This window comes from Staurois parvus, unplaced genomic scaffold (assembly GCF_062004578.1).
Source record: "Staurois parvus isolate SC_StPar_1 unplaced genomic scaffold, SC_StPar_1.0 ptg000686l, whole genome shotgun sequence".
Classification (NCBI taxonomy): domain Eukaryota; kingdom Metazoa; phylum Chordata; class Amphibia; order Anura; family Ranidae; genus Staurois; species Staurois parvus.
The window spans coordinates 1,141,634-1,167,417 of record NW_028318482.1 but is presented as its reverse complement, the minus strand read 5'-3'; the positions used below and the strand labels follow the sequence as shown (position 1 = coordinate 1,167,417).

General features: G+C 42.4%; 1 protein-coding gene across 1 annotated transcript in view; it reads left to right on the top strand.

The window, feature by feature from the left end:
- LOC149447432 (ATPase family AAA domain-containing protein 3-A) overlaps window positions 1-25,784 on the top strand; it is a 118,722-nt gene that overhangs the window by 5,491 nt on the left and 87,447 nt on the right. Inside the window, exons 2-6 of the mRNA XM_089652553.1 lie at window positions 3,210-3,286; window positions 4,543-4,644; window positions 9,975-10,034; window positions 13,092-13,161; window positions 14,853-15,018. Of these exons, the coding sequence (XP_089508679.1) occupies window positions 3,210-3,286; window positions 4,543-4,644; window positions 9,975-10,034; window positions 13,092-13,161; window positions 14,853-15,018 (475 nt within the window). The remainder of the gene's footprint in view (window positions 1-3,209; window positions 3,287-4,542; window positions 4,645-9,974; window positions 10,035-13,091; window positions 13,162-14,852; window positions 15,019-25,784) is intronic.

Genomic DNA, 25,784 nt, shown 5'->3' with positions numbered 1-25,784 from the left:
ATAATACCAAGCATGTCCTTCACCCCATCCGGGCCAGATAACCCCTAGCATGGCTTCCTCCTGCAACCCCCCCCCCTCATCCCCCTGTGATGGAAAACCCCTCGCATTTCCTCCCCTGTGCTGGAACATGATGGTTCCTCCTGTAGACCCCCACTTCACTGCCGGACACCATCGTTCTGGGTTTGTGGGTGTTTTTTTTTTTTTTTTGGCTGAATGAAAAAAACTCTATCTCCACAAACAAGTTGGATGGAGGAGTCTCCTGGCCGCTGTCAGAATACACTGATTAAAAAAGGAACCTGTTGGAAAAATTTTCTTAATCGACTTCTGTTGAGTGGGGACAGCCTCACACTGATCAAAATTCGTCCAGACCCAACTGAAACAGCAGAATGTTGTTCAGTGTATGACCAGCTTTAGTCTGATTTTAGAATATAGATTTTATGGAGCTACTGATGTTTAAAACATGTAAGCAGTGCCAAGGTCTGATCTATATCATGTTTGTGTAACATCCTTGCCTAATACTAGTGCCCATTGCCTCCTGTACTGATGTGTGTGAGATGTCGGTGTGTTGAGCCATAGTTGCATCATTCTTTCGTCTGCAGTCTTTTTGTCCACATTGTAGGTCACATGATCAATGAGGTCACTAGCAGGATTGTCTTTTATTATGATATGGTGGTAGAGATGTTGCCTGTAGTGCCCCAATTCTCTGTTTACATTTTAAAGACAGATCTTATTTTTTTGCTGCAGGCAATTCTTCAGTTTCTAATTTTTTTTCCTTTAAAATTGTACTATATTTATTGTTGGGATATTTGTGAATATGACATCTAAAGCAGCAATCCGAGAATTCACAGTGAACCCACTATGGCTAGGCTTATGCAGTAAGCTGAATCCTCAGTTTTAAAGCCTGAGTAATATATATTTTTAATCAGAACAAGGGAGAGTACTTATAATAAATTAAAATTGTCCCATGAGCTGGTGGCTGCTGTCTTTTTTGAAATCTTCCATCCTCCGCCCTCCTCTTCCCCCATATTCCTGTTAATATGAGCCCCTGGACCTGCCATAATCACTCAAAGGTGTTGACTATGCCTGCCCTTTCCATCCCTCTGCTATTCATAGAAGTTGTACTATCGCTCAATGAATGGAGGATGGCAGATGAAGAAAAGGTCTGCCTCCTCCATTCATAGATTGATGGATGCCATAGTACACTCTGCACTGCAAGAGATAAATACTCATTAAGGGGTAGTGGAATGAGGTGTAATACTCAGGCAGGATTCCAGACACTCAGGTTTGTGAACAGGAGACCACTGGCCAAGAGTGCCTTAGGGCTCGTTCACACGTGACTGTTTTACCAACTCTTGCCAAACGCCCTATAGCATTTGGCAAGCGTTGGTCCGGCATTTGCGGAGCGTTTTTTAACGCTCCGCAAACGCCGTATGGGCGGTTCAGCGGCGGTTGCTAGGCGTTTTCCGAGCGTTAAAAACGGCCCACAAACGCCTATAATGAAGTTTGAATGGCGGTCGCAACCGCACCACAAATGCCGGGCGTTTGCGGAGCGGCACCATAGACTAGAATAGGAGGCTTCAACGCCTCCTGACTCGACTAGAGGCATCCGTTTTGCCGCGCCGCGACACTAACACTCCTGTTAGAACAACACTATGTGCTGCAATGTGCAGAATTGTCCGAGGCGTTTGGGAAGCGGTAAAAATGCTTCCCAAACGCCTTTCTGCCGCCAGCACATAACGCTAGTGTGAACGTAGCCTTAGTGAAGAGATATCGGGGGACTGGCTACACAGAATGGAGGGAGCTTGCCGAAGCGAGACATGAGGTAAATATTAGGCAGTATTCCTCTGTGCCTACGCTTAATGAGCATTTCATGTGACACTAAATAATATCCGTATTCTACAAAAAGAGTTCATGCACATCTCTTACTTAAGGTCTAAGTCCACCTTTGGAGCATGTTTCTTGTTCCACTCATATTTAGTGTGTAACATGTTCCAGCTCCTGGTTCCACTCCCCCCAATCCCTCCTCCCTGGGACAGCAGGCAGGGGATCTTCTTCCCACACCCACTGTCACAATTAAAAACAGCGCTCCCACGTGGAACTCTGCCCACACAGCCGTGTCATTCACACCACTACCGATGACCACCGCAGCTGACAGCTTGTAGTGCTCAATGACCTGCAAAGGTGCTGGTGAGTACTCTCATAGTTAATTGATTCTTCCTGCAATTCAGTAACTGCCTGCTTCCACCCTTCGGCTCCTGCCATGGCTCTTCCTGGGCCCGCAGATGGGCAAGCAGAGCCTGAATACATGGTGGGAGCGCACTTGCGGGGGGTAGGGGAGGTATGGGCACTGTGGCCAGGGGCTGTGGAAGCAATTAGCGCCAGCGGAGCCACCTGATTGCTTCTACCTGACAGTCAGGAGTCTGTCTGTCAGTTTTATACACAATCCAGATGGCTGCGCCCACCAGATTGTTTATAAACACCCCCTGTTGTCAGGTCCGTACGGACTTGGCAGTGAAAGGGTTAAAAGCCATGTAGTATGTTTTACATTAAATCCTTTCCTACTGTGTTTTTCTGCCTTCTGGTAATGTCCTGAACCTTTCCTTTTCCCTCTCACTTAAATGCAAATGCTAGTTGCGATCTTGTCACTACAAATCCCATAGTCTCTAGTCCACCTCTGCAGCGAGTAAGAGGGGGTGGCTACATTCCTACATACAGGCTGGTAGTAATAGAAGGTACTTTTTTCAGTTAACGATGCATACACAAGTCCGTTTACACCGCCGGTCCATAGAAGTGAATGGACCGTCTGATCAGGTCCACCTGAAAAACTGACAGGTGGACCTGATTGGACCCTTCGTGTGAAAAGGGGCCTAACCCTTGCCGTAAAGTGGGGCTTCTCTGGAAAGTATTTTTTTTTTTTTTATAATCATGGAATTACGCTTTAAATTCAATAACTGTGCAGATTTATACATTTACATTTGCCCACATAATAAGCTTTCCTTACCTTCAGTCTGGCACTTTAGGTTCAAAGTCGGGATTGAGGACCCACTTGATGTCTGAACATTAATTGTTTGTTGAGTACTCATTTTACTTTTTTAATTTCATTTTTTTTTCTTTTGTGTGGATGCCTGTATCAGCTCAAAAAGGTTAAATGTTTTCTTGGTTGTGAAAAGTCAAGAGTTCTTAGACATTTCAGGCCTATTGTTTTCCAGGTCATGCGAAGGAGGCACTTCAGCTCGCTAAGATTCAAGAAGAGACCCTTCACCTGGAACAACAAGCTAAAATCAAGGTAACATTGCAAAAAAATGTACCCAATGTTAAAAACAACTTTGAGTGCTGTTTGGGAAGTGTAATAGCTGGTAGCATCAATTACTTTAGGCATTAAAGAGTCTGTGTATTTTAAAACTATTTCATCTAGTTCTTCATTCATGCCCTTCTATTCAAAAATAAGTACTTAGAGACCCTGAAAAGGAGTTGTGACTTTAGTACAGCAGTGATATCACTCTCCTACTGCTTTCCAAATCTGTAATAAAGTGTATTCTGTATATAGCCAGAACATTTTTTGTTGTTTTTAGAATTGGAAAAGGTTGAAACCCCTTCCGGGTTATTTATTTATTTATTTTGCAGTTTTTTTTATCATTGGGGACATTTCCCTTAACCCTGTCCTAGAGATGCAACACAAACTTAAAGAAAATTTCTGAAAGTGAGGGGAATTCCCTTCTTAGACAGCTGTCCCAGCAGCAAGGTCCCAATTAGATGCTTTTCTAGCACCTCCTTGTTCTGGAGACAACTTTAAAATTTTTGATTTCTCCTCACTTTCTGTCTCGGTGACAATGGTTTACCAGTAGTGAATCTCACCAATGGACAGCAATAAAAACATAACAGATAGTGTAACCCTTCCCCATTTTATCCATTTTGTTCTTAATTGCTTAGATATGCCCTTTAAATGCGGCCGCAAGTAGGATCAGAGAGGGAACCTATTTGAATAGGCACTTTTCACAGCCAAATGGTTCGGGTTTTTTTCATCCTATCAAAACCTAAAGGCTGTCCTGTTTAAAATGTGTTGGTTGTTCTTAACCCTATTTTTTTTTTTTTTTTCGTGAACACCCAAACCATGCCCTTAATTCTGAAAAACAGTGATTCTCAACTCTACCCTTCTCTAGCTCTACAAAAGGCTGAATTATACACACCCTGGGATTGTCTCTTTCTTATTATGCTCACCACTGAAAAAATGAATTATCCCCTGTCAGCAATAAGTGAAGGACAAGAAACTGCAGTCAAATTAAGCAGGAATTTCAAATTGTAGGAAATTTACATTTGCACATCTCAAAGGGCAATTTCAGCATGTACAATGGTGTTTTAACAATTAACAGTTTTAAATATTGAGTATTACAGTTTACAAACTGAGAATCATCAACTATGGAATTAACACAGCTTTGGCACCTTGTTTGATGCAGATTTAACCTTGTCAGTATCCACGCCGTTGTGTTTCTTTTCTACACTGGTATTTTCCTCTTATTTAAAGAATCATATTTTCACATTTAGGAATATGAAGCGGCCTTGGAACAGTTGAAGAGTGAGCAGATAAGAGTACAAGGAGAGGAGAGGAGGAAAACCTTAAATGAGGAGACCAAGCAGAATCAAGCTGTAAGTCAATAAAGCTGCACTTATTAACACCTGAAGATGATACTGGAAGTACTCATTGGAGTAGGTAAATCATAGATTAGCAGTGTAGCCTTTCACTGCTGAAGTATTATGGTTAACGTCATCTCTTGGTGCATTCACTGACCCTCCACTCAAAAATTCTGCTTTCAGCAATGCAGTGGACAGACCTATTCAGTCCGATTGGATTATAAAGGCTAATGTCTACCTTTGTTCTTTGCACATTCATGTTACTTTTTGTAATACAAGAAGGAAAAGCAAAACCAGCATTCAGGTCCATAAACGTCCCAGGGACACGGTAACAGTCACTCGCTGAGGTGCAGCCCTCTAAAGATCTGGGAATCTTGATAGTACTGGAAAAGAAAAAAAAGGGCGCACTCTCCTCATGCATTACAGTGATAAAAAAGAATTTATTGAGTGACAAAAGTATATACTCACAAACCAAGAGTCATAAATAAAAGCAAGGAAACAATGTGACAGCAAGTGGTGGTCTTGCGACAGGGTGTGCTAATTCGTTTCGGGAGACGAGCTCCCTTCCTCAGAGCTGATAGATTAGGGTGGTTGCTTGACCTTCAGTACCTCAGGATTACCATTCTTGCTGCTAATAGGAAGAAAGAGGCCGAATTTGTAGCCCCAATTCCAAAAAAGTTGGGACGCTGTGTAAAATGTTCATAAAAACTGAACTCAGTGATTTGCAAATCTCATAACCCATATTTTTTCACAATAGAAAATATATAAAATGTTTAAGCTAAGAAAATGTTAAGAAAAAAATAATTTTGAAATGGATGGCAACAACACATCTCAAAAAATTTGGGATGGGGTTATGTTTACTATGGTGTGGCATCCCCTCTACTTTTAACACACTCTGGAAATGTTGGGGAACTAAGGAGACCAGTTGCTGGACTTTTTGGAAAGGATCGTTGTCCCATTCTTGCCTGATCAAGGATAACAGCTGCTCAACAGTTCTGGGTCATTTTTGTTGTATTTGTTGTTTAAATATTTTTAATTAGTGAAAGATCTAGACTGCAGACAGTTTAGCACCTGGGCTCTTCTGCTATAAAGCAATGCTGTTGTCATGCCTTTGCCCGTGTCTGTCATGCCAGGCCTATGGAAGGCCTTCTCTGAAAAAGCCGTTGTACGGATATGAGCATTTGCTGCTCTAAAACCTGGTTAGATCTTTCAGTATTGACGGTGCCTTTCCAGATTTGCAAGCTGCCCATTACATATGGTATATCAGTGATTCAGGCTTTTGAACTGAGCACTGATAACCAGCCCAAAAGTTGCTCTTCTCTTTAGTACTGAGGTTGTTGTACCCATGGTTGTCAAAAGTTTGTCAAATTTCAATTAGTCTGACCACAGAACAGTTTTCCACTTTGCAACAGACCATTTGGCCTAGAGAAGATGGCCATGTTTCTAGATCATGTTCAGATATGGATTTTTCTGTGCATGATAGAGCTCTTCAAATATAGTTAAGGTTTGTTTCCAAAATAGAAAAACAACCAGCATATGTGAAGCATGGTGCTTATTTCTCTCTCAGATCTCCAGTACTGCTGTAAGGCTGATGAAAATATATTTTGATTGGTGTTTGGAAACAGCTAACACCCGTGTTAAAGCTCCTCTCTTGGGCCATAATCGCAGTACTTGTGTAAAACATTTTTGGAGGTCTTCCTCGGAGAACTGATGGTTCAGTTCTTTCTCCCAGGCGACTACAGTATAAGGTAGTAGCGTACGCTTTGTTCACAAATATGGCGTAAAGTTAAAAAAAAAAAAAAAAGGTAGGTTTTATTTTTTTTTTAAATATATGGCTTTAAATGGTGTAGTAATCCTATAAATAAAACCCAGGCCTCAGAGGGAATTCAGGAATCCCCATAATAAAAATATTGAAGTCTCTGTCTGAAATGTTGTTTCAGTACCACAGGGGCTAATCTTTCATCCCTCTATAAATATAGTTAAATAGTGCCTTAAGAGAGGGCCTTTACTGAAAATTCAGTGCTTTGGCAAAGCGTCTCTTACACAACCCCTTATTGTGCCTCTGCACCAGTGCTTGTATCTGTGGCAGGAGCTGAGCAGTAATGGCAGGTCTAGTACAATAAGCCAGTCAGGCACTGTTAGCAGAGCACATGTGTAGACATGCAGACTGATAAGAGGACAAATGAGAGTGAACAGTGGTGCCTTGATCAAATTAGTGACTGCAAAGATTTAACACACGCACACACACTTCTGTTTAGCTGATTGTTGGAGTTGATTTTTAGTGAGCACAGTCACATATGACATTACAGAACTGATGCATTATATATTTAGGTAAAAGGTTTGAAAATGAACAAAGCCCTAAAATTGAAAGTGATCTTAGAAAGTGATAAAGCGATGTATGGTAAGGCTCTGCAGAATGTTGCGCAGCCTTCTGTATACAATGCATCCCAAATCAAACCAGGTATAGCAAATTTAAAAAAAAAAAAAAAAAAATGCTGGACAAAAAGTTGTACGGCCACTGTAGGCACAGTGAGACCCCACACAATCAATCATGTAAAATCATAACAATTTATTAACCTAAAATAATCACAAAGATTTGTGATTATTTTATGTTAATAAATTGTTATGGTTTTATATGATAGTGTGGTCTCTCACTCTGCCTAAAAAATCCACTAGTTTGCCCTTACAACTTTTTTGTCTAGCAATTTTTTTTTCCTCTGTATTTTTGGGATGTGGCACTAGGAAGCTCAGTATTATTTTGTTCAGGTATCGTAAATATTCAATGTAGGCTCCTTCTGTTGCCTGTAATTTAGTCTCTGCTGTGTGTTCCCGGGTAGCTTCAGAACTGCACAGTTAAAATGCTGATTGGTGGCTATGATTAATCAACTGTAATGGAAAATGAATGGCTGCAGAATGTTAATTTGGAAGAAGGTTAAAGTGGTTGTAAACACAAATATTAAAAAAAATAACTTTTTGCCATAAATTAATACTTTTTAATGTAAACATACATACAGCTGTTGGCGTACCTAAGAAAAATTATCCCTTAGTTCGTCTCAGCCCTCCAAAAACTGCTGGTCTGTGGGCATGGCTTAGGAGCAGAGAATAGTAGGCCGAGAGGTGATGTCACACAATCTCTCAATTATACACACCCTCCAGCCTCAGTTCAAGAACATGCACAGCTATCTGACATCTCTATGCCTGTGAGCATATCTCCTGAGTGCATTCAGGGGAATACACAGGTGCCAGTGACTGTCAGCTCTGCTTACAGCACAAGATCAGTACTAATCAGGAGAAAGCTGGTAGGAAAGGGTTAATGTTAAAAATCCGTGGAATCTGGCAGCCTAAAGTGGCAGTGTGGACCAGGAGACATTCTCATGTAGAACTCTGTAAACAGCAAATCACAAGCTAGGGGCTGTGAACAGAGCGGGACAATGATCAGCTGTCGGCAGACTTACCTAGATAACTACAGCATTACTGAAGTGATGCCGATCTATGTCATAAATCACTGCTGCTGAGTTCTCAATCTTGTGAACAGAGAGACCAGCAGGGAGAGGATACCCGCTCCTCCACCCCTTTTGCAGTGTATTACACAGAGGCTCATGCTGGTCTCATCTTCAGCACAGCCTGTCACAGGAGAAGGGGAGTGGCGACACCATTTTTCTGCTTGTTTCGGATCTATTTTGTTCAGAAGAGCAGGGGGGATATCTGAAGAAGGGGATTGTTTCAAGATACCAAACTAAGCTCAAATGCTTAGTAAAGGTAAAATCTATTCAACTGTAGTATTAGGTTGATTTGTGTTTTTTAGGTTTACAACCACTTTTAAATAAGAATTTTCACTATTTTTTAATGTTATCGAACAGCCGTGTGAAAGGGACTATGGAACTGAATAATGTAACAAAAAAAAAAAATAATAATTTTTCTTTTAAGAGGTTTTTTTTTTATTCTCAACCAAAGTGGGATATCTCTTTAACTGCCTCCCGCCCGCCATATAAGGTAATGACAGGCGCAAGGTGGTTCTCTTGTTCTGGGAGGACGTCATATGATGTCCTCCCATTCTAACCGCACATGCGCGGCTCCGGGGGCACACAGCGTGGCGATCAGTGGTGCGCTGTGTCCCTTGGACACAGCGGATCACCGATCAATGGAAAGAGCCGAAGATGTCGGCTCGGTCATGTGATCAGCTGTGTCCAATCACAGCTGATCACATGTAAATAGGGAAATGCCGCTTATCGGCATTTCTCTCCTCATGAGCTGTCACGCTGACCGCTCGAGAGGAGAGACTAAATCGGCATTCATCAGAGGGGACATGTGCACTGATCATCAGGGCACTGATGATCAGTGTAGCCCCAGCAGTGCCAGCTGTCAGCGCTCATCAATGCCACCTGCCAGTGCCACATCAATGCCACATATCAGTGCCAACCCCTGCACATCAATGCCACATATCAGTGCCCATCTGAGCTGCCTTTCAGTGTCACCTATTGGTGCCATCTATCAATGCCAGTCAGTGCCGCCTATCAGTGCCATATATCAGTGCTGACTTTCAGTGCCCATCAGTGATGCCTGTCAATGCCCATCAGTGCCACCTATCAGTGTCCATCAGTGCAGCCAATCAGTACCCATCACTGCAGCCTCATTAGCACACATCAGTGAAGGAGAAAAATCACTTATTTACAAAATTTTATAACAAAAACTAAGAAAAAACGTTTTTGTTTTTTGTTTTTTTTTAATTTTCAGTGTTTTTTTTTTTTTTTTTTTTTAGCAACAAAAAAAAAAACCAGAGGTGATTAAATACCACCAAAAGAAAGCTCTATCTGTCTCAAAAAATGATAAAAATTTCATATGGGTACAGTGTTGCATGACCGCGCAATTGTCATTCAAAGTGTGACAGCGCTGAAAGCTGAAAATTGGCCTGGGCAGGAAGGGGTATAAGTGCCCTGTAGGCTAGTGGTTAATGAGACGGAACAGGGTAAAGTGACAGAGCTTAGACCTTACAATTGGCTGCTAGATCGAGCAGTGCGCAGGGCAGGTGACATTCTCCTCCTTACCCAGAAGTGCCAGTAATTTTAGCTTGCTGCTAAGAAAGAAGGAAAGAGCAGATAGGCATTGCTGGTAAGCGGAATATAGGAGGGTCTGGTGGTGCAGGTTGTTTTGCGGTGGGGGTCGGGGGGGGGGGTGTCGCAGGGACACTTTGTCTGTTCCCTGCATGAGCAAGGTGACTATTTCTGTAATCTGCAGTTCTGCATTTTTTTTTAATCTGTTCAGCTTCATTGTTTCCTCTTAATGTAGCATATGTTTCAGTGGAAAGAATAAGGTTTAACTTTTCTTTATTTCTGACATTCTTCTAGAGAGCTCAGTACCAAGATAAACTGGCAAGGCAGCGATATGAAGATCAATTACGGCAGCAGGTAAGTATCTTACATGTGTTGTTATGAATTATATATTTAGATAGATGTGTTTGTTTTATTAAAAAAACTAAGTCCATCTCTATTGTGGTCAATTATTTTTTTTTATTTTTATTTATTTCAGGTACTTATATAGCGCTGTCAATTTACGCAGCGCTTTACATATATTGTACATTCACATCAATCCCTAACCCTCCAGGTACAATCTAAGGTCCCTAACTCACATTCATATGCTAGGGGCAATTTAGACAAGATCCAATTAACCTACCAGCATATCTTTGGAGTGTAGGAGGAAACCGGAGTACCTGGAGGAAACCCACGCAAGCACAGGGAGAACATGCAATTTCCAGGCGGGTGGTGCTGTGGTTGGGATTCGAACCAACGACCCTAGTACCTTCAGGTTGAAGTGCCAACCATTTAGCCACTGTGCTACCCAGTTAATGTGTATATGGTTGAGACAAACTTTCTGTTAGTACATTTAAAAAAAAACACTGATATGAATTGTAGATGTTTCTGGTACATGATGCTCAATGACCACTTGGGGGCAGTATACCTTGTATTGAGCATAACATACAATTTACATGGTGGCTTTGAATATGCAGCCATTGTCTCCAATGATACATACACTGCATGTTTCTATTTTAGGTTGATAAACACTATTCTCACAACTGAAACTTTGACAGCAAAACCTTTTGAGTAGAATTAAAGTGGGGAAAAATAGAATTGGTTTATTTGATCACCTTTTACAACTTCTCGTCTCTCACAGTAACAGTTATTGAAATGTGAATGCAGGATTATGGGACTAGACTAAACGCATATCACAATTAAAGGACTTTAATAACTTTAATGCTTTTTGGTTTATAAATATTATTACTCATTTCGTGGGATATAAGTTAAAGGTTCAGGAACTTCTTAGAACTGGAAATATGTAAAATTAAAATTCTGATACAAAGACGTGGTGTTATCTCCTCACTCAGCTTCTTCAATAATGGTAATATGTTTGTTAGTCATAGTTTTAACAGTTGGATGTGGTTATATGTACAACCTCGATTCCAAAAAAGTTGGGAAGTTGTATAAAATCTACATGAAAACAAAATGCAAAGATTTTCAAATCTCATAAACCCATATTTTATTCACAATAGAAAATAGAAAACATATAAAATGTTTAAACTGAGAAAATGCACCATTTTAACTAAAATAACAAGGTAATTTTAAAGTTGATGGCAGCAACATGTCTCAAAAAAGTTGGGCCAGAGCAACAAAAAGCTGGCAAAATGCAACCCCAATTCTAAAAAAAAGTTGGGACAGGGCCATGTTTACCACGGCGCAGCATCCCCTTTTCTTTTAGCAGTACTCTGTAAATGTCTGGGAACTGAGGAGACCGTTTTTGTTGTTTTGGGAGAGAAATTTTGTACCACTCCTGCCTTAGCATATGCTGTTTTAAAACCTGCATATATCTTGTGCAAGTTGCACCCCCCATACCATCAGAGATGGCTTTTGAACTGATAACAAACCAGGAGGTCCCTATATTTTCATGTAGATTTTACGGTGTCCCAACGTTTTTTGGCATTGCGATTGTATAAAACCAGTGCAAAAGGTAAGAATTCTTGATACTCATAACAACCAGTCAGCTTCTATCCATAATTTTTTTAAGGTGGTCCTAAAGCCTTAATGTACTTTACCTTTATACTAGGGGTGCACCAATACCGGTATCAGTGCTTTACCGTGAAAATGCTTCCGGTACCCAAACTGATAGTTTGCTATGCGATTTGTGTCCGTACAAAATGTATGGACACAAATTGCACCGCAAAGAATAGCATGCAAATTCAACAGGGATGCTATTCCTGTCCAAATTGCATGCTGCTTCCCCACTGCTCTGTGTGAACCCAGGCATGTCATAGCCGGAGTTCACACAGGAACGGTGTGGGAAACCTCACCGGTCCCATGCTGAGCAGAGAGTGGGAGAGAAGGGCATGTGGGGATGTGTACACTGGTGTCAGCTATCAGGCAGAGGATGGAGGCAGATGCTCCGGATTCTCAGCTGTAGGAGAGGAGAACAAGCCACAGGGATTTGAAATTCCCCCGAGGCTTTTTCTCCTCTCCTTGTAGGGATGACAGTTTGGGCCAGACGGCTTCTGATTGGTCAGCACGGTGACGGTGCTGCTTCCACCCAAATCTGCTTCCATGTTGGTTGATCATCTGTTGTTTTATCTATGCACAATATTTTTGTCATTTGAGAGTATGCAATTGGCTTTTTATAGTTCTCGTAATAAATTTTGGGTACTGCGCTAGGCGTTTGCACACCCTGTGTGTTCTTTTTCTGTTTATGACAAGCCTAGGTTCACACAGGAGCAGTGGGGAGACAGCATGTGATTTAGACAGGAATAGGATTCCTGTTCAAATCGCATGCAATTCTTTGCAATCAATTTACATCCATACATTTTGTATTGAAATCGCACCACAATGTATTAGTACTCGGTATCAGTGAGTACTTGACCTAAAGTATCAGTAATCTGTATACATTCTGTGCATTAAGGTAAAAAACCTGTGTCCAGGATTCAGCTCTCCCTTATACTTACCTGAGCCTGGTGTCAAACCAGCGCTTTGCAGGAGAGCAGTGTCTCTCTCCGCTCTCTCCCTCCTTACAGGACCAATGGCTCCCGTTGTTGTCAGTCAGATCCTATAATGAGGGAGCTGGGGTGGAACAAAGCCCTGTTGTCTGTGGACGCAGGCAGTGAGGCTTGGGAGTGCTTGAGTACCCCCCCTTAGCAAGCAGGGGGTAGAAGCTAGGAGCACTAGCGGGGAACCCAAGAAGAGGAGGATTGGGGGAAAAACCACTGCACAGAGCAGGTAAATATAACCTGTATAAAGAAAACACAATAAAGGTTTAAAATCACTTTAAAGTTTAGCATTAAAACTAAATTTTTAAAGATGCTGATTGGTTAAATGGGCAGCTATATATCCTATTATTGTCTTTATATCTGGCCCTCTGTATTTGTTGGTATGCTAAATTTCTGCTAGTATTACTAATATAATATTTAACTTTTATTCTATTTAAAGCAACAATTAAATGAGGAAAATTTACGCAAACAAGAAGAGTCTGTTCAGAAGCAAGAGGCAATGCGGCGATGTAAGAGAGGGGCAATGTTTTTCTTTTTTTTTTTTTTTTTATATATATAGTCAAGTACTTTTTTTTTGCTTAATCATAAAATCAGCTTACAAGGACTTGGAAAGCATAGATGGATTAAAACGATCATGTTGGAAAGATTTTATATCCTGTTGTGAAGATAGAATAGGAAGTGAGCAAAATTTTCTACTAAGTTTGGAGAATTAACCTCTTACATGTCAGTGGAACAGGTGCCTTTATTGACAGATTTACCCTTGCCTCTTGGGCTAACAACTTTATATTGTCTGATTGTTCCATTACTTTCTGTGTCTGACTATGACGATCAAGACTAATAGGGTGTGTCTACCCAGAAGGAACACAACACCAATTAAAAAATATAATCCTTCCCCACTCTATCCAAAACTGAACTCCGGGATAAGCAGATATTGTCTAAATACAAAAGGCATGTATGTTCTTTCTTGAATCATGGTGTCCTTGGTGTATTTTTTCCAGTTCTGTGCAGTAATCCAGTGTGATAATTTGCCTCTGTGTAGGAGCTTCCTGTAATAAAGACTGATCACTGCAGCTCCATTTCTTTATGCAGAGTGACTGGTCTTTTATCCAACACCCATCCTTCCTTTCCTTGTAATTTACTGCAGGCAGCCTGAAGTGCATAGACCTGCTGGGTCCCTCCCACAGACCTGCTCTCTATGTGCTGCACAGTGATGTGGTCACTGCTACTGTTTTATACTCAGATATAAGATAATATCTGAGTTTGCGGAGCCATTTGTTACGCACACAAAAGTTATATCCTTTGTGGCTTGTTAGGTTGTTAGGAAGTTATGTAAAGTGATTCTAAAGGTAAAGTTTTTTGTTTTGTTTTTTTAAATAACAAGCATGTTATACTTATCTGTTCTGTGCAATGGTTTTGCACAGAGCAGCTGTGATCCTCCTCTTCTCGGGTCCTCCGCTGGTGCTCCTGGCCCATCCCCCCTGCCTAGTGCCCCCATAGCAAGCAGCTTGCTATGGGGACACTCATGCATGCTCGTTCCTGAGCTGGCTCTGTGTCCATTGACACACACTCACAGCCAGCTCTGCCCCTCCCAGTGGAAGTCAATGGCTCCCACTGCTGTCTCTGAGCCATTGGGGAGGAAGAGAGACACTGCTCTCATGTACATTGTATCAAGATCGAGCACAGGTAAGTATAAGGGGGCCTGAGGGGAGAACTGCATGCAGAAGATTTTATTTTACCTGAGTGCATCAAGGTAAAAAAAAAACCTTCTGCCTTTTACAACCACTTTAAATGAAAGCTCTTCTGCCAAAAGATCAGCTTGATATGTACCATATGGTATGTATTCTAAACAAACCAGTGAACATGTTTGATTTATGCAGCATTAGGAGCAGAACTGTATTTTGCAAAATCTTGAGGGAGAGTCCTTTTGACCAATGTAAGCTCTGACCAGACCAACTTTGCACTTATCCAGGGCTTTTTCACTTGGTTAAAATAAGCAAATGAGGTGGCAGCAATCTTGCTGAAAGTAAGTATTTAGAAGTGAGGACATGGTCCCAAAAGTGAACTTGTACCTTTTTGTTTCTGCTGAAAATGAATCCCATCCAAGCGACCGGTACACGTTTCAAGGACTTTAGCAAACTGAAGGTGAACAAAGTGTCTCTTTTCCTCTGCTTATGCTGCTTGTTTGTTTGTTCCCATCTAGCCACGGTGGAGCATGAGATGGAGTTGCGACATAAAAATGAGATGATGCGAATTGAAGCAGAGGCTCGAGCTCGTGCCAAGGTAGAACGTGAAAATGCTGATATCATTCGGGAGCAAATTCGGCTAAAAGCTGCAGAACATCGTCAGACCGTCCTGGAATCCATCAAGTATGTTGGAATAATTTTCATTGCTTGTTTGCAAAAACAAATTGAGTTTCATTTTTAATCATATAAATTCAAATTCAAAATTCAAATCCTCTTCGGGTATTTGAGCTAAATGTATTGCTTATTCTAACCTGTTAGCCTTATGATCTTTTCCAAACTGAGTAGGAGTGTCTTTACTATTGCCACCTCAACAGTCTCTGCTTTGTAACAAGAACAGCAGTATCTATATCTTTTTTTTTTTTTTTTTTTTTTTTCCAAGAAATTTTATTGAGATATGAAAGGCATAACAAGTCATAAACAAATACGGATCGCAGTCCGCGCAAGTCTTTAAGCATGTTCTCCCGTAACGCAGACGGGTTCAGGACATAGAAGTAAATCGTAGCTCAACCTGAAATACAGTCCTAAGGGGAAGGCACCGTATATACCCATAGCAATGATGTTAGCAGTAAGTAATTTATAGAAATACGGGGTACAATAGTCCTTGTGTAGGGAGATCTAAAGAAACAGGACAGTGAGGTATATAGCAATAGTCGTGTCAACTCAAGGCATATATGTCTTAGGATTCCGTACTTGAACATTATAGATTAGATTGGAGGAGTATTGTTACACCTGTGTGTCTGTAAGTACTCTGTACCTTATGAAAAATATAGTTAGTTAGAATATGGTAAAGAGGTGAAAAAGAGAGAAAGAAGAGATGGGAATGAAATGAGCAAGGGAATGGAGGAAGAGTATGAGAAAAAATATCATAGTGGGGCGAGGAGGGACGTAGGGGACGAATACAGATGAAGAGAGAGAGAGAGAGAGGTAGAGGGAGAGAGAGAGAGAGAGAGAGAGAGAGAGAGAGAGAGAAAGAAAAAAAAAAAAAAAAAAAAAAAAGGGGGGGGGGGGAGGTGAATGGGGGAAGGAGGAGGTATATAACTAAATAGGCATAACCAAACCAGTCATATCAGTTAGCAGCTTCCAGGCTGAGACAGATTCAATCATTACTTAGAAATACAATTTCGTTAAAGTCCCGTAATGGAACTATTCCTGAAGTGAACGTTCTAGGGGTTTCCGTGTCACCAAATCTCCTCTCGCTCATTCCTTCATTAGACAATGATAAGTATCGGTAGTTTGGAAATGATTCCAACACGCCCAAGTCTTCCTGAATCTCTCGGGGTGTTCTTTTGCCACTGAAATCAGCTCCTCCATCTCTGCGATCCTGATGATCCTAAGAATCCACTCTCGCACGGTGGGAACGTATTCCGATCGCCAATGGACCGGAATACACTGTCTTGCCGCATTTATCATGTGTAAAGCAAGCGACCTACGATAAGTCCGCACAGAAAGTGAGGAATGATGAAGTAGACATTGTGCTGGGGTAAAGTCTAGGGTGTATGTAGTTACTTGAGTGATTATGTCCAAAACTTTTCTCCAGAAGGGTTGCAGCCGCGGGCAGTCCCACCAGATATGTAGAAGAGTACCTGTTGCCCGGGAACATCTCCAGCATAGATCTGAGGCGTTAGGATCAAATTTACTAACCCAAGACGGAACTCTGTACCATCTGGAAAATAATTTATAATTGCCTTCTTGGGTAGAGACACAAATGGAGCCTTTATGCATATGGTCGTAAATGTGGTCCCAGTCCTCTGGTGAGATTTGAAGTTGTAGGTCACGTTGCCAGGCTGAACAGGTCTTCCGCGAATGAGATGTGTTAGTACTTTCAAGATAGGAATAGAGCTTAGATATAACATGCCGCTGGGGGATGTCCGTAAAGCAGAGCTTCTCAAATGCAGTAAGCGGTCTTGAATAGTCTTTTAGATGTGGGGAGTTACGTAAGAAATGGTGTATTTGTCTATATATCCATGGTGTTAGTGTAATGGATGGCCACGTCTTTGCAATGTCTTCTGTAGATAAGAGGCTAGAATCTTTGAAGAATTGACCCACTGTAAGACTCTCAGCACGGCCATACCCAGCGAGAAAGGTCGGAGAAATCCCTGGAATAAAGTCCGGATTCAATTTGATCGGAGTAAGAGGGCTCGGAAAGGAAGATAGTTCTTTTTTCTGGAACAACTGAGCACTACAGCATAGAGTGGGACCTATAAGTGGGTGTTCTCGAAACTCGGAAGGGACGTGAGAGGTTTTCAGCCACGGGGAGGTGGAGAGTGGTATCTTTGAGAAATCAGCCTCTACACCAACCCACACCTTACGAGTGTGGTTTGTTGTCCAGTTCACTATTCTGGCTAGGTGACAGGACCTGTAATAACGGTGAATATCCGGAAGTCCTATACCTCCACTCCTCTTGGGCATGGTGAGTTGGGCAAAGCTAATTCTTGGGCGTTTATTATACCAAAGAAAGGAGGTACAGAGCGTTCTATAGGATTTGAAGAATGAGTTTGGTAATTGGATTGGTATTGTCTGCAAAAGATATAATATTCTGGGGAGCACGTTCATCTTTAGTATAGCTGCCCTACCAAACCAAGAAAACCAGGGTTTATTCCATGTCTGTAGGTCTTTGGAGATGTCACGTAAGAGGGGTAGAAAATTTTTTGTATATAATTCCGAAAGATGTGTTGGTAATTGGATTCCTAAATAAGTGATAGCTTCACGTTGCCAAGTAAAAGGAAAATTTGATGTCGCTTGTTTCAACACATCCGGAGTTAATGATACATTAAGTGCTTGAGATTTAGAAAAATTGATTTTAAAGTTAGCCAAGTACTGAAATAGTTTGAAATCTTGTAGCAAGTTTGGCAACGTGATATGCGGGTCTGTTAGGAAAAGAAGTATGTCATCAGCAAAGGCTGCCACTTTATGTAGTTTGTCATTGATCAAAATCCCCTTGATGTTAGCATTATCCTTAATGCAATTCAATAAAGGTTCCAATGTAAGGATAAATAAGAGGGGTGACAAGGGGCATCCCTGTCTAGTCCCGTTGCCAATTGAGAAGGAGTCCGAAAGGTGACCATTAACGCGCACTCGCGCTGTGGGGGCTATATATAGAGACATAATAAAAGTCAAAAAGCGCAAAGGTAGTCCTAGTCCAATCAAAACTGCCTCCAGGTAATCCCATGCTAGTCTGTCAAACGCCTTTTCGGCATCTAAAGAGAGAAAAAATCCAGGTTGTCGCTTTTGAAGTAGCCAGTGATGTATATTAATGGCCCTAATTGTGTTATCTCTGGCCTCTCTGCCCGGAACAAAGCCCACCTGGTCCGGAGATATGATGGAGTCTATAACAGGTAGTAAGCGGTTAGCCAGAATTTTAGCAAAGATCTTTAGATCAACATTTAATAGCGAAATCGGACGATAATTCACTGTAGAAGTTTGGTCTTTATTCTCTTTGGGTATAACCGTAATGTGAGCCTCCGAAAGATGACTCATAGATTGTCCTGGCGTGTCTAATGTGTTGAAGGCCTGTAGAAATGGAAGCGCTAAAATGTCAAGAAAAGATTTGTAGTAAGAGTTGATAAAGCCATCGGGTCCTGGGCTTTTACCAGGTTTCAACTGTGTAATAGCCTGTTGTAGTTCCTGTAGCGTCAAAGCTCCCTCCAATTCTTTCGCTTGTGTCCTTGAAACTGGTTTGGGGAGATATTGCGTGAGGAAGGCCTGTATAATGGTCTTACGTGGCCTAATGTCACCTGTTGGTTTGGGCTGTAAAGGTAGGTTGTATAGGTTAGAGTAAAACTCTTCAAATTCCGCCGCGATTTCCGACGATGTTTTCAGTAGGCGTCCATGCTTGGAATGGAGCTGATAAATGTGTCGAGCTGCCTTTTTAGATTGTAGCGCCCGAGCAAGAAATTTGCCACTCTTATTGCCATGTTCATAGAAAAGCTTCTGTTGTAGAGTAAAATTACGCTTAGTTTTCTTCTCTACGACATCGCGGAGTTGTTGTCGTGCTCGATCTAGTTCAGTAGCCGATCTTAAGGCTATAGATCGTTTATGTGCGCACTCAAGTGAGCGAACTTTTTGCAATAAAGAACAAAATGATGCTTGAGCCCGACGTTTTCGCGCAGCTGAGATTGACATTATAAGTCCACGTATTACACATTTGTGTGCTTCCCACCGTACGAGAGGGGTCGTTTCCAAGGATGTATTTTCTCGAAAGTAGTTTGTCAAAGAATCACGGATCTGGAGGGTAACTGAGGAATCCGTAAGGAGAAATGGATCCAGTCTCCATATTTTGGATATGCCTGGTGTATCCAGGAATTGCAACGTTATCATAATCGGGTGGTGATCTGAGAGGATCTTTGGTTCGATCGAGGCAGACTGCAAGGTATTTAAATCGTTTTGCGAGAGAAAGAAGTAGTCGATTCTAGAGTGGCGTTTGTGAGGAGCAGAATAAAAGGTATAATCTCTGTCCGAAGGGTGAAGGGTACGCCATGTATCATGAAGGAGAAGGTCTTTCAATTCAAATTTGATTTGTTTGAGTGCTTGGAACGGTATGGAGGAAAACCCCGAGGACGTATCTTCCAGTGGGTTCAGAGCCACATTAAAATCGCCTCCCAGAATCAGGATACCCGATTGAAATGTAGCAAGTAACTTGGTGATTTTACGAAAAAAGCTTACTTGTGCAGTATTGGGACTATAAACATTGACTAGGGTAAGCGGTTTATTAAAGAGGGTGCCTTTGAGAAAAAGGAACCTGCCCTCGGGATCTTCAAGAGACTCAGCAAGTTCAAACGGGAGCGTTTTAGAAAGCAAAATGGATACCCCCTTAGCTTTTACTTCCGCATTAACTGAGTGAAATGCCGTGGGGTAGTTAACATTAGAGAATTTAGGGACTTGGTCTGCTCGAAAATGAGTTTCTTGGACAAAGATCACATCTGCACGTAGGCTCTTCATATAAGTGAGTAGTTGCGAGCGTTTTTCAGGCACATTTAGGCCCCTTGCGTTGAGAGAGGCCACGGAAAGTGTGCGAAATGACTGTTTAGATGCGTGTTTATTAGCCATTATGAAATCTACACGAACTGGTTGCTGGAGGGCTATAAGTGTACTCAATACGTATCGCTGAGGCAGGGAGAGGAAGGGGAAGGCGAAGAGAGAAAGAGAGAGAGAGAGAGGAAAAGAGGAAAAAAAAAAAAAAAAGGGGGGGGACGGGACGACGACAACAAGGGGGTATCAGAAGAAAAAAGATTAATATAGAGTTTCTAAACTGTTGGAATAGAAACTAAATTATAAAGGAACAGAGTCAAAAAATTAGGTAGAAAAAAAGATAGAAGTGTCAGGTGTGTTTCATATATGTCCGTATGTATGTATTAATCTATGTTCCTTCAACTTCCTTTAAAACTCGACTCCAGAGGCAGAATAGTCCAGCTATTCTATCTCATAGTAAAGCTCCTATGGAATGGTTGTTTGCAAGACGTTGTGTGAGAATCTCGAATAAACTGTCGGAGAGGTGTCAAACCCAGAAACGGCCGTATTAAGAATATACAGTATAGTTCTAAAGAGGCCTAACTCTCCTGGATAAAAGTTGTAGAGGGGGAGTGATCCAATATGATGTGTCCTTGACACATATACGTAGGTGGGAAGTAGCTGACTTGTATCGAGAGATAAGTGGAGTGTAACAGGGGAGGGATGTATGCTAAAAGTATTATATGCAACATCATGATAAACTCAAGGTTGTAGGTAGTCACTTGGACCCTATCAAGGCTCCTAAACAGTGATGTGCAACAATAGGTGTAAAAGTGAATGTATGCCAAAGGAGAAGACCCAATATTTAAAACTGTATGACATAACTTGGACAGTCATTGGAAATACGTTATGCAATTGAGCGTAACCTATTTTACCATATACATATTATGTTATCACGAGTCATATACAATGCAATCTGTGATCTGTCATTTCCTAAAAGATACTTTAAATCGTACCACATAAACACGCGAGTCACTTGAAAAGGGTCTGCATAGGTCATATCAATTTCGGATAAAGATAGCTACTGTACATGAAAAAGTGCATGGCAGGAGCAACATAATCCCATATGCCGAAACTGAGATGTAAGCCAAGGGCCAAATATCTCCTGAAACCGTTTTCCAAAGATAATGTAAGTAATAATCCCAACTGAGGGATTCTAAGTAGTGTTAAACACCCCATCACCTACAAAACAAAGATAGGTTGCTGGGGAAGAAGCATCTACAATCTGTGGCCCAACGAGTCTGCGACAAAGTAGAGCAGCTAAATGTATAGGGCCAAATTGCACCCATCCACGGAGTGAACTATACATGTGAAAATCATATAGTATGGACTCATACTCCAAATCAAAAATACCACAGTACTCACATCTAGTTAGGAGGTATGTAACATATCATAAACTGAATTGCAAATAGAGGTATCCCAAGAGTTTTGTAAGACCAACATAATGTAAGGAGAGCAAATAAATAATGCGAATAGACTATTAATATGATATTAGCATTGATCTAATTAAGAGACAAGGGTCAGAGGCAAGCACGTACAGCAGTACACCAAGATGGTACGAAATCCCATGAATCCAGATTATGGTATTATTGTTTAGGATGCTTCAGGAGAGATAAACACATCTCGGTACACTACTGATCCGCACAAGCCCCCATCCCCCGTCCCACCAAAGATGGTATGCACAAGCGTATAGGCTAGTCCCGAGGCAATTCAAGGCTTATGGAGAATTTATCTGCAAGATCAAGACAAATAGCTTTTCAGAACCATAGTATTGCGCACTAGCCAAGCAAAAAAGAGCCCTTCAATACCAGCAGGTACACAACCAATAGCTCCACAGATCCCAACATCTCTCTTTCATAACACAAATAAGGATACCTCAGCCCTTACATGCCTACAAAACGAATATATATGATCGATACATATTACATATATGAAGCTTGGCAATGTGAAGCGATACACATACCCTTGAGAAGTACAGGTGATGTTAGTTATGTCACATAAAGGAACCGTGGATAAAAAATAACAAAACCTACTCGATTCACTAGTAAAGCAGCCTCAGACTGTGGGGGTGTTTATACCCATGAGCATGAATATCAGAAAACGGGAAAAGGTCATTCATGACGTGCCTTACGGTGTGCAGGCGATGCTGGTAAACTGTCATCATTAATAAGCCTTCTTCGTACCGGGGAAGTTGAAGCTGGGTGTGAAGATTTGCGTCGTCTTTCTCCAGATAAGTGGCCAGCAGACTGTGCTTCCATGGGGCTGTCATCTAGCTGCAATTGTAAAGAAGAAGCACTGGACCAGTTAGGTATATCCGGTAAAGGGATATTCAAGGTTTCACAGAATGGTGCAAGGTCTTCCGGAAATCTCATGAGAGCTGATCTCCCCATATGTGTTGCAGCAAGACCAAACGGGAACTTCCAACGGTAGGCGATACCTTTAGAGCGAAGTAAATCTAGTAAGGGGCGCAGGTCTTTCCTACGTTGCAGAGTGAGATGGGAGAGATCCTGAAATAATTTAATTTCCGTTTCCTGGTAAAACAAGCGCTGTTTGTCCCGAGCTCTACGTAATATTTCCTCTTTAAGTCGGAAGTCGACTAGGCAGCAAACTATATCTCTCGGTGGGTCCGTGTCTCTGCCTTTGGGACGTAGGGCCCTATGGAGACGTTCGATCTCAATAGGAGATTCATGCGGTCTTTCCAAAAGATCATTAAAGATGGTTAAAAGAACTTGGGCGAGCTGCCCAGACTCTATTGCTTCCGGTACACCGCGCACCCGCATGTTATGTCGTCTTCCCCTATTATCCAAGTCCTCAATATGACGATCGAGCTCTCTTAGGTGCATTGAGTGCGTGTCAACCTGCTTGCGCACCTCATGAATAGCAAGGCCTTGCATACTAACTTTATCCTCCACTGCGTCCAGCCTATGCGCCACTTCCTGCAGGTCAATATGTAGCTCAGCTATTGCCGCTGAAAGAGTCCCTTTAATATCTGATGCAACCGCTTTCAAATCCCCGATGGTGAGAGGGGGAGGTTCGACATGTCCAGGTATGGCCGCTGTTGTGGCAACTGTTGTCAAACTAATAGACTGTGATGGAATCTCCTTTGTAGGCGAATGTAATGGTGATGCAATAGAAGAGGATTCTGCGTGATCCGGAGTGTGAGACCGGAATAGCTCCGGGATACTGCGATTAGCAGGACCACCTGTACGGAGAGGGGATCTGGAGCGAGGAGTAGTAGCTTTCTTGTCTGCCTTCCCCATGTTTGCGTCGCCTCTCTGTGAAGATTGCGTAGCCCCACCTACGTGTGTCAAGGCTCACGGTATTATATTGCCATTTTCTTTGGGGTCAAGCTGGATCCCCCAGAACAGATATGTGAAAATGAGAATAGGTAGTTTACAACAGGCCCAGAATTGCACTATATGCCTCAGCGTGCAGGAAAGGATAAGCGAAACAGGGGGGGTCAATGGTTTCTGCTGTGCGGACGTACGGATACAGGGATTACCACAGCCTTCCCCTTATATGAATCTGTATGGGACGTCTGCTATAGGCCTATCCTCAGCACAGCTACCTGTTGTAAAGGCTGTAGCAAGGCCTCTACAATATGCCGATATTTCCTGGGTTTGTGTGGGGGGTGACCCAATGGATCGGGAAGTGCTGGCAGTTCTCTGTGGGAGAAGGAATGTACTCATGGATAATATGTCTCCCTGGACTGAAAATGCACTCAGCCTGTACCCTGATGGAAGAGGTCCTGGGCTCACTAGGCCTCACTACTCCACACCGCCCCTGTGTCATATATGGGGGGAGGGAGGGTGACACTTATATTCCTGTAGTCCCGTCTGGAACTGAGGGACGACAGGCGGATCGTTCACTGAACGAGTGGGAGGGGGGGCGACCAGTCCTCCCCCTTCCCACCTCTGCCCCGCGTGCTCTGTCACCACCGATCGGCCCGATGTGAGCCGGAGGACTCCGCGGCTCCACCCGGCCGCAACAAGGCCACACCCGGTCACTGCCTCCGAGTGGCGCCAACAGCGCCCGAAGCTGCCCAGCAGGGAAGTCGAGGGAACGGGTGAGTCACGCACTCACTCCCGCCCTCTGACGTATGGTGGATGCCGGTGAACTCCGCGGCTCCACCCGGCCGCAACAAGGCCGCACCTGGTCACCGCCTCCGAGTGGCGCCAACAGCGCCCGAAGCTGCCCAGCAGGGATGTCGCGGGGACGGGTGAGTCTCACACTCACTCCCGCCCTCTGATGTATGGTGGATGCCGGTGGATGAGGAGATGAGCCGTCGGAGCTCCAGTTCAGGCGACTGGTCCGATCGCCATCTTGGACACGCCCCAACTCCAGTATCTATATCTATGTGTTCAAGAGCTATAGACTATATCTCACCAAATGAAAACCTACTTTCAGGAAATTCTTGTAATTTGACTTTTGCAGTCTTAATCAAAAAGGAGGAATCGAGTTGCACGAGCAGAAGATGGTTTGCCATACTGACGTCAAATAAAAATGTGACAGTTTTAGAAGATCATTGCAGCTCCAAAATAATATAGAAGGCTCTATACAGTACAGGAGGGCTTGTATAGCATTCAAAAGGGCTTTGTGTGTGTTAACCACTTGCCCACCTGAGGATTTACCCCCCCCCCCCCACTTCCTTACCAGGTAATTTTTTTGTGTTACAGTGCTGCGACAATTGCACGGTTCATGCAACTCTGCACGCGAATGAAATTTACATCCTTTTCTCCCCACGAATTGAGCTTTCTTTTGGTGGTATTTGATCGCCTGTGCGTTTTTAAAGTTTTTTTGCGCTAGTAATGACAGTTTTTCTACTAGTAATGACAGCAATTAATGACTTTTAGTGGGACTGCGGCAGACATTCTGACACTGGAGGGGAACTAGCTTGGTGTCACTGACATCTCCAGTTACACCAATACAGTGCTCAGTGCTATAAAAAAAAAAAAAAAAAAAAAAAAAAAAAAGCACTGATACTGTGCTAATGGCACTGGGCAGGAAGGGGTCAATGTGAGGGGCGATTAAAGGGTTAAGGGTTAATGTGCTGGGAGTGGTTTACTAGGGGGCGGGGGGGAACTTTACTGTAAGCACACTGATCAGGGTGGCTGTTCTGTGCACAGGCATCCCGAGCAGTGTGCTCCAGCTGACGGAGGAACACAGGTGCCGCCCTGTAGCAGTATATCTGCTATAGGGCAGTCCTTAAGTGGTTAAAGTGAATCTAAAGCCAAAATTGATTCCCACTATCTACACTGTAAAACACAACTTTTTACCATGCAGCTAGTGTCAGTTCTTGCTGGTGGTGCCTTGCCCTTTTAAAGCTCAGAGCACTGTTTTCTTTTTTAACTTCAAAGTGTCCTAGTACACCTCAGCTGATGTGGGAAAAAAAATCTTAGTTTTAAGCAATTAATTTTATACTCCTTCTGCCAACATTGATATGAGGGAAGAGCACGGAGTTAGGACATAAGTATTAATCACAAGCTGTCTTCTTACATTTGTCTGCACAGGTTGTTTAAGAATTGGTGTCATTAATAATTCATTCCTGGCTGAGCACTTCACAGTCCTACATTAATTTCTATAGTTCAGCTTGGGGCACATTCTCACCAGAAGTACATGCACAAACTCACATTGTGTAAAAAGGGTTCGAGTCTGGTAGGCTGAGTTATGCACTCTCGTATCATCTGGGAACCCCAACAAGAGATCTCCTTTATAATGGTTCCTGGCTCCGTTCCTGGACACCTTGGGATTTTGGGTGATTTAGCACCTCTTTTGCATTCTCAATATTTTTTTTTTTTTTTTTATACAGTAGTTTCATGTGAGAAGGGAGGAATTTAGGCCATCCTAATTGTCTAGCAAGGTATTATTGATGCACGTTTTTG